General features: G+C 40.2%; 1 protein-coding gene across 5 annotated transcripts; it reads right to left on the bottom strand.

Annotated features, from left to right (window-relative positions):
• Positions 1-18: 18 nt before the first annotated feature.
• scyl3 (SCY1-like, kinase-like 3) lies at positions 19-8122 on the bottom strand. Of its 5 annotated transcripts, none has more exons than XM_066691944.1 (15): positions 7879-8122; positions 6715-6952; positions 6193-6216; positions 5413-5598; positions 4810-4923; positions 4507-4563; positions 4223-4325; positions 3977-4088; positions 3600-3677; positions 3312-3451; positions 2975-3162; positions 2457-2628; positions 2158-2319; positions 1199-1920; positions 19-892 (listed from the first exon to the last, which is right to left on the bottom strand). In XM_066691944.1, the coding sequence occupies exons 2-15, from the start codon at positions 6877-6879 to the stop codon at positions 836-838; spliced, it is 2280 nt and encodes a 759-aa protein (XP_066548041.1). In that variant the 5' UTR covers positions 6880-6952; positions 7879-8122; the 3' UTR covers positions 19-835. The 5 variants fall into 5 exon arrangements, with proteins under 5 accessions (XP_066548041.1, XP_066548040.1, XP_066548042.1 ...); XM_066691943.1 differs by having other exon boundaries at positions 6715-6916; XM_066691945.1 differs by having other exon boundaries at positions 2975-3159; positions 6715-6916.
• Between the last annotated feature and the right edge of the window lie 279 nt (positions 8123-8401).

Below are 8401 nucleotides of genomic sequence, written 5' to 3'. Positions count from 1 at the left end.
GACACTAATGGAGACAAATTGCGTAGAATCATTTATTCTGTCAGCAGGTGTGTACATACAAATAAATTATATATGTGAATTTCCCCCCCAAATTAAAATGTAGTCATTCACTTTAGATAAATCAAAGTGAAACTATCGTAAGGCCCTTTTTCACGATAATGCAAACTTAATTCTATGGCACAAACAACCTTGAGTGCATCACAACAACAGCTATGCTTCCCCCTACATTTCAAGTTTATCTCCGTCACCACATTTAAATATTTATTGTGAAAGGTAAATTTGGCCACTTTAAAATGCCAAAGGTTTCCCGTTATCCTGAAACATGAAGAATTTGTGTCCCCCTCCCATTAAACAAAATCCATTATTCATTGGCTCAGCTGTGGTTGTCGGAACAGTGGCAAAATGAAAAATATAAAGTTTTAAAAGAATCTCAATGTTTATGGCAAAAGTGAAACAAAAAATGATCTGGGAACAAAAATTGTATAAACTACGTTTCAAACAAGAACTCCATTATACATGAAAACTGAAGCTAAATGATGTTCTTGTTGGCCTGATGAGAATTTTTCACTGAACATGGGCTCTAAAATGTCTATGATCGTGGTCTCCAATCCTGGTCCTCCAGACCTGAATCCGTCATATTGTCAGGATGTCTTCAATCTGAGGCTGACGCTTATGTTCATTTGACTGATTATCACAATAATCAGTTCCAAGAAGTAACTGACAAAAGTTAGAATTAAAGCCTGAAGCCACCGTGGCCCTCGAGGATCAGGGGTGGAGATCCCAGGTCTGTGCTCTGGGTATGGCTTTCTCTATAGTTGAGCCTCTGACACCTCTGTCACCAGTTACTCTCGTCTTCCCAGTTCAAGTCGTCTCCCCAGCCCGCAGCTTCAGTCTGCAAAATTAAACCATAGGAACAATTGTATTAAAAATATATTGTTTTTAGTGTACCCAGCACCTTTTTAAAAATATTTTTACTAAAATTGGAATGCTCTACTCTTTGGGGGGAGAAAAATTAAATGTCAGTGAAAGATTTGCAGAAATCCAATGCAAAAAAATATAATCAGTGCTAATGGCCATGTGCCACACAATCTAAAGCATTAGCAATAGTAATTACATTAGTATAATCATTGCAGCTAGTAATCAAAGCCCCAGCTTGGTTTTCAATATCTAGAGTAGATGCATTGCTACTGAAACTTACTTCGGTCACGTCAGCCGCAGCAAACCTTGCAGTAATTGTCAACTTGTTTACTGAAGAATCCAGATCCACGGGCTGAGTTTGCCCTGCAGGTTCGACCCCTGAGGTCCCCAGTCCCGTGTCTGTGCTTGTAGAAGCTAATGACAGAGCTGCTGTGGACAGTTTAATGTCTGGGACCATGTCGGCAAAGAAGTCCAATTCAGGATCTTTTTCCTTCTTTTTAATCTCTATTGTGAATTCCTCTCCTAAACCAGCACCTTTTTTTAAGTGTTTTTGCTTTGCCGTTTCCATTGATGATTTCTTTGTGCTCAGATCCTCGCTCTGGTCCCAGTCGCTGCCCCAGGCCGAGTGCTGGTTCTCAGAGGCGGGTTTAGATGCAGTCGCCAGCTTAAGAGCTTTGGATTTCTTTGTCGGTTCAGACACGGGACTTTTTGCAGAATCACTCTGAGGTGAATTCGCCGTTGATGTAAAAGACAATGGGTTAGAAGTCACTTCAGATTCTTCATTAGAGGGTTCAAAGTCTTCCCAAGGCTCCTCTTCCATGTTGGTTTCAGTGTTTGTTTTGGTTCTGTCTGGGTTTTGCACACTGTCCTCAGCATCAGCCCAATCCGGCCATTCCTCTACAGGCCTGGCACTCATATCCAAGCCATTATCTCCAGCACTGGCCTTTGTGTCAGTAAATCCATTTAAGGTTAATTTCATTACATCCTTATTGATTACAGAACCTGTAGTGGGGGGGAAGAAAGGTCACATTAAAGTAGAAATAAATCCATGACAATGTTAAAAAGGCCTATTTTACTTACATTTAATCAATCACATTCTTAAAACGTTTGCAGATACTAAATAAATGCCATGTTTCATGTTCAGAAAACCTTACAATAAAACATTTCCATGATTAATATTATTTTCTGTTGATATACAAATAATTGCATAAGAACTCTCCTTCTGGCATGTATCCTTACCTGATTTTGTTGGTAGCTTCATAGGTTGTCCTGCTGCGCTGAGAGAGTCCATGTTCTCCAAGACGAGCTCTCGTGTTTCAGAGGGCTTAGAGAACAACTTCAATATTTTTGAGGGCTTGGACAGTGGGGTTTTTAAAGCACTGACAATGTGAACTGGAGAGCCTTTCGGGAAGGAAAAAAGGGAATGATGTTCTGGGTAAAAGAGTACAACAGGTGTTCCACCTCTTCAGTCATGTTACTTATAATACGAAAGACAGTGCCTTCATACCCCCCAGAGATACCCGATGTATAGTTCTTACCTTCAGGAGTGACCTCCGTTGACTTGGTAAAGTTGGGTGTAGTCCGTTTGAAGACCTTTGTTCTTTCTCCTCCAACCACAACCTGAGCGCCAAGTAAAGGGACCAACACTGCCAGGCTCTGCAGGGTCATGGCAACCAGACTGTCACTAGTGTCTCTCATTCCAAGTAAAACCTGCAGGGAGCCAGGGCAGGACATTAGAGCTAGGAAATCACACGCATGGGTGCATCTACAGCAGGTATTATATAACAATAACTTTCACTTCTGTATCAGCTGGAATGGTTTGTTGTTTTTAAAAGCAGGTTTTAAAAGATAAAGGCTGCTTGTTGGTGACCAACTTAAACCTGGGCTATAAAGAATTGCAAGTTATTGTCACATAAATATCACTGATTGGACTTCGAGATTTCCAAACAAATACAGGAGAGGATTATTACAAAAAGCACTGATTACTGAAAGTCTTCATTATATCATGTTCACAATTCACATGAATCTAGGGGATTTATTTATACACTTCTTGAACCTGAGGTAGTATCTGATTCTTCAGCTCCTCGTTGGAGAACAGCTCCGCGTAGACGTCGATATGGGACAGCAGCACCATCCTCACGTGCTCCTCGTTCACTTTGAACAACTTCAGCAGCTGGGGGATGATGTATTTACGGTAGATAGACACGGAGAGGAGACACTCCTGGCTGCCGTCGCCTGAGTCTGCTAATGGAGAGGGGAGTGTTGGATTTCTGAATTCTTTACAGTCATCATGACGCACATAACAAATGCACATTACAGCCCTTAATTAATAGCCTCAGAGAATGTTATCATTGTCTCTAGCCAGGTTCATTTTAGTGTACAAAAACGATTACCCTTCTTTGGCATGAGGAGATGGGGGAGGAAACTTTTAATGGCTGTAGGTTCTGCAAACACCAGGGAGTTCAGAAGTTTGGGGACAAGGCGTGTGGCGATCAGCTCCTCGGGCAGACTCTGAACCCTGTCCAGGAGGAACCTGTGGAGATATCACACCATGGCTTTGCTGATGCAATAAAGCAAATGCAGGAGTCTTTTAAAGCACACAACTGAAACACTGTACTTTGTATTCTGTTACACTGAAGTTTAACCACTTTGTGTCACTCTCTGTCTTGTCATTCACATACTTGAAAAATTCATTCTTCTCCTCTTCCGTTTTCAGAGTCAGATTCCTCAGAAAATTCACCACCTCTAGGAAATCATTCCTGTTAGTATGAAATGGCAAAATTCATTCAGGGATTTTATTCTTCAAAAGTAACACAAGGATTACAAACAGCCGAAGTTCTGAATCCATAACATGAGATAAAATTATGCTATTCAAATTACATTGTGATAAGCTTTTAATACTGTATATCAAGTTAAATTTGATTACGACTTGTACTTATGCAAAGTTGTACAGATATTTTCCATTTAATTATCATGGTGTGCATCACATAATAACAGTCACAAATCTGACTTCTGATACATGTTCTGCTACACATTTAAAGAGTCAACACCAGTGTACCTGAAAAAACTGTGAGTCAGGAGGCTGCTGAGAGATGGGCGCGCCAAGGGGTCAGGGTTCAGCAGACTGCTCTGCAGGGTGCTGCGGAAACTGTCTGACAGCTCTTCAGACACTAAAACAGCAATCACACATGATAGTTTAGGAGCTAAATGTCATGATATAAATGTAGTGTTAATTTCTTAAGCATAGTATTAATCTATATATTTTTTTAGTGTACATTATACTAGAGTACATTATTAAACTCACCATAGTCAGTCAGGAGTGGAATAAAGGTTTCCACCATCAAGCCGAAAGAAAAAGCATCTCGGGAATGCCCAAAATTGTCTGGCAGGGTTTTAAAGCCTTCAACCTAAATTTAAAGAATCACTATTGATAGTTTGGAAGAGCACAATTGAACTGTTTTAAAGAATGTGGGTTGCAAGGGACAATGATGCATTTATATTACTCAAACCAGAATATGCATTAGTGCAGATACACATTCACAAGAATGCGATGGAAGCAATGGTACCCACAAAGAGCTCCGTTCATACCTTTTCCTCTGGCGGTACCGCACTTTGTTCTCTCACAGTCCGTATGCTACTCAAAAACTGAAAAAAAAGATGCAATTTCCTGAGATTTAGATGCTGTCTCAGACACAAATAAATTATTTTTTGGGCTGTAAAAATGGCAATCTGAAATCTTATTCTATCCCATGAGTGAATTTCGATGGGTTATAGGGCACTTAACTAGGTTTAAGTGTAAATATGGTATGAGACCAGTTAGTTCAGATGTCACAGAAGGTGGGGTAAACATATATTTAACCAGTCCACCATCGGTTTTAAAAGACTTCTCACCTCAGGAGTTGCCTCGGAGAATTTGCACACTGTCTCCATTCCCCCAAGTTTCCAGTGACCATCTTCACTCACAAAGACTGATGACATGCACACATTATTATGGCTGGATTTACCCTGCAGTTGAGACAAAAGGTTAAGAAGGTTTTGTTTTTGTTGTTGGTCATTTTGTTCAGAACAAAAACACACACAAAAATGTTGGGGCAGGCCTATTGGCCTAGGAGGTTTGACTATGGCAGCTGGTTAGGGAGTATTTTAGATCCTGTGCCAGACTGATATCGAAGCAGATGTACATTAGCCATTGCCAATTGGAGATACATATTCAGTATCTTTCCGACACCAGTGCCAAGGTATTTAATCACCAAGTACTGTAATTGGGCAACATTAAAAGCTCGAGATTCATATATCGGATGGTCCCTCAACATTCTGAACATATTTGAAAAGTATATAATTAATTATAAGGGATGATAAGATATTTGTGAGCCAGTGTTCAGTTACATTTCAGCATACTGATTTGACCACATGAAAACAGCATTATTTTACAGAACTTGCTCTATACAGACAGTTTGCAAGCTGGACGCCAGTACTGATGAAGAGGATTCTCACTCTCTCGTGCAGGAAGACAAGTGCCTGCAGGACGTCGTAGAGGCCGGCGCAGACCTCCTCCGGGGACAGGCTGTCCAGCAAGAGATCCAGCGGCCGCACGCGCTCGGTCACCAGGTGGATCTCGCCGGCTTGCACTGTGCAGGACAGGAAGCGCAGTAGGCTGGGGTGCCGCAGGGTCTTCAGGTGCTGGAATGGAAGCCAGGGCCGAAAACTTGGTATGAGGGAAACTCATATGCACTGAAGTGTAAAATAAAATGTGTGAAAATAAAATAGCCTGGTTAATTATTATTGGTAAATTGTTATTATCTATTTTAGGTGTAACTAAAAAAGTCAATTCAAAAGGGAGCGGAGAAGCCAGGGTCTGGAGCCATTAAAGAGTGTAGCTTCGAACTGTCAACAAAAACAAATATAACTTAAAATTAAGTCATTATAAATAGGGCCCTGCGTTTTATGCGACCTGCTTTCTAAGGCTGCACTAGGCTCCCTAGGCAAGGAGGCCATGTAGTCATCTTAATTAAAACACTTGATTTATAAACTCCTGTAAATCCTTTAATCAGCTCAATTAGTCTTTCTATTAAGTTGCACCAGCTATGGACATTTAAAGGGACATACATCCCTTTATTACTAATATGTCTTATTCAATATTATTTGTTAGAATGTGTACATAAATAATTGAAATAATTTAATTTACTAGTAGGAATACACAATTTGTCATTGATATTCAGATGCCGAATACCAAGTACTACGCACAGCCCAGGTGGCAAAGTTATGGGTAATTACCTGAATCTCGGCACAAAAAAATGCCTGTCAAAACAAAAGTAACATCATGTCAGCGTTCATAACTTTCTTTGCCTTGTTCTTTTACTGGAGGAAGTCTGTTAACAGCTGTCAATCTCAGCCTTCCATTCTCTGTGTGATAAATGTCGGTCTGCTGTTGATTTTCGAGTGTGGTCTACAGATATATGACAAGTTGTGCAAAATAATCTCTACCCATCAGTGCACAGAATACCAGGTGATTTCCTAATTGTGAATTAAATTATTAAAACTGTGGAGGCTCCTGGGACATGGCAATTGGATTAAAATAGAAAACAACAAGTCAGGTAAAAAACAGGGCCCTAATTATTTGTCTTTGATCTTTTGCTTAATCTATAAGGGCTCCAGCCACTCCAATGGTGGGCAGCTTTGATCAGTAAAGATGCTACTTATTTCATTAATTGCCTTTAAAAGTGTCATGATTGTGAATCTCAAAAAACAGAGCTGGTCATCACTGTATGGCTTTAATTCTCCCCCTTTTTCATATACCTTAGCCGCTTTGTTGACTTTATCCTCATTGCCCTGCTTGTAGACGAAGACAGAGGCTGGCTTTCCGTCCTGGAGCAGGGCCGAGTACATACTGAGGCCAGACGGGAGGCTGAGGAGCCGTTCCTCCAGGGTGCAGCTCCTCAGTGCGCTGCTCTCTGAACCCATGGTCACCTTCGGGACACTGAAATCCTCCTCCCAGTGCCTGTCAATCACACAGCACCATGACTAAAGAAAAAACCTACACACACATATATACATATAGATGTTAATATATATATATATATCAAACAGCTACTGCAGTAAATACTTAAAAGGCACCTAAAGCAAAACTTGAGTAAGTGTCAGTGTTAAGTACAACTGCACTGTGTGTTGTGTGAACTAAAAATGCTGTACCCGCATAAGCAGAGACCACACCAATGACTTTCATACAGATTACTGGCAAACCTCTCAATATGACATGCATTTATTTATCAAATGCATGTAGCTCAATGACATTTAATCTAAAAACAGTACATGTTGAACAGGCATGCCACTGGAAACAAGCATCATTTCACAAATCAATTATTCTTTAATCAACTAGTTAACTTTCAAGATAGTGCTAGTACTCTTGCTGAGCACCATCTAAATCTGCAATACAGATATTACAATTAGGCATAGCAAGAGTAGGCTACAGAATAACATTACAAAATAACATACATGTCATTGAGTTTGAGAAACCCTGCAATCAACCAAAAACATAATGTCAACCGAGGCAAACAAACTGAACGAATGGCTGAATCAACTACATTGCAACCGTACGTTAGATAGTGCCCAGTATAGATGGAAAATATTTGATTAATTTATTGTATTTATTCAGTGTTACTCTGCTTTCAATAGTAAGTAAATAAAAGCACATTTTAAAGTTAAACACGGTAACTGCAAACAAACTGGCCTGGCATTGGGCATCACACTTCAACACGAAATATAGTTTGCAATGGCCGCGACTTTGGGAATTGATTGTCATATCAATATCAAATTATGAATGATAAACATTGCGATACACCAGTGTCCAGTACCCAGCCCTCTGACTCTAATGCATACACAATCAAACAGCAGGGGATTCATGGTTTATAATTCACAGCTAGATCTGCTACATTATCCACTGGACACGACACCTAAAGTTACCTGTATGTGTGATTATTCACTTCTCTCACTGAGCCGTGCGGTAGACACTCGGCTCCCACTCCGACAAATAGTCTTCCTTGCTGTTTCAATTGCGATTCCTTGGCATTAAAAATGGTCCAGCCATTTCACCGTGCGTGGGTTTTTGCTCTGTATCAAATTAATAACAGGTGAGTTTGATCCATTTTGATATTGAAACCTGGCCGCACTACTTTCTCAGTCCAGAGCTTCCTGTCTATCCACTGTAAACACCGGTTCTTCCTGTCAGGGGACCAGAGGAATAAACCAACGCTACGAGGGGAGTTCAAATAGTTTTCAAAAAGCCTAACGTCGTTTAATTACCAAATTACATACATATTTTATTTAGTCGTACACATATACGATTTGATATATTGTAATGACTTTTACATTTTTTAATGAAGATTAAAGCGACATGGTACTTAGTATCATACGGTCCTTATTCCCCTTTATCGTTACCCAAATGGTTCGTGCTAGACTTGAATCTACTGTAATTTAGCGTAAGACT

Source organism: Amia ocellicauda, chromosome 19 (genome assembly GCF_036373705.1).
Source record: "Amia ocellicauda isolate fAmiCal2 chromosome 19, fAmiCal2.hap1, whole genome shotgun sequence".
Taxonomy (NCBI): domain Eukaryota; kingdom Metazoa; phylum Chordata; class Actinopteri; order Amiiformes; family Amiidae; genus Amia; species Amia ocellicauda.
Note: the sequence above shows the minus strand (reverse complement) of the source record. Positions and strands in the feature narration are given on the sequence as shown.

Excerpts from the sequence above, each read along its gene's own strand:
- scyl3 (XM_066691944.1), bottom strand. The coding sequence starts at position 6,879 with ATGGGTTCAGAGAGCAGCGCACTGAGGAGCTGCACCCTGGAGGAACGG. Across the intron at positions 2,320-2,456 it reads AACGGAGGTCACTCCTGAAG|GCTCTCCAGTTCACATTGTC; the intron begins GTAAGAACTATA and ends CCTTCCCGAAAG. Across the intron at positions 1,921-2,157 it reads GAAGCTACCAACAAAATCAG|GTTCTGTAATCAATAAGGAT; the intron begins GTAAGGATACAT and ends CCCCCACTACAG.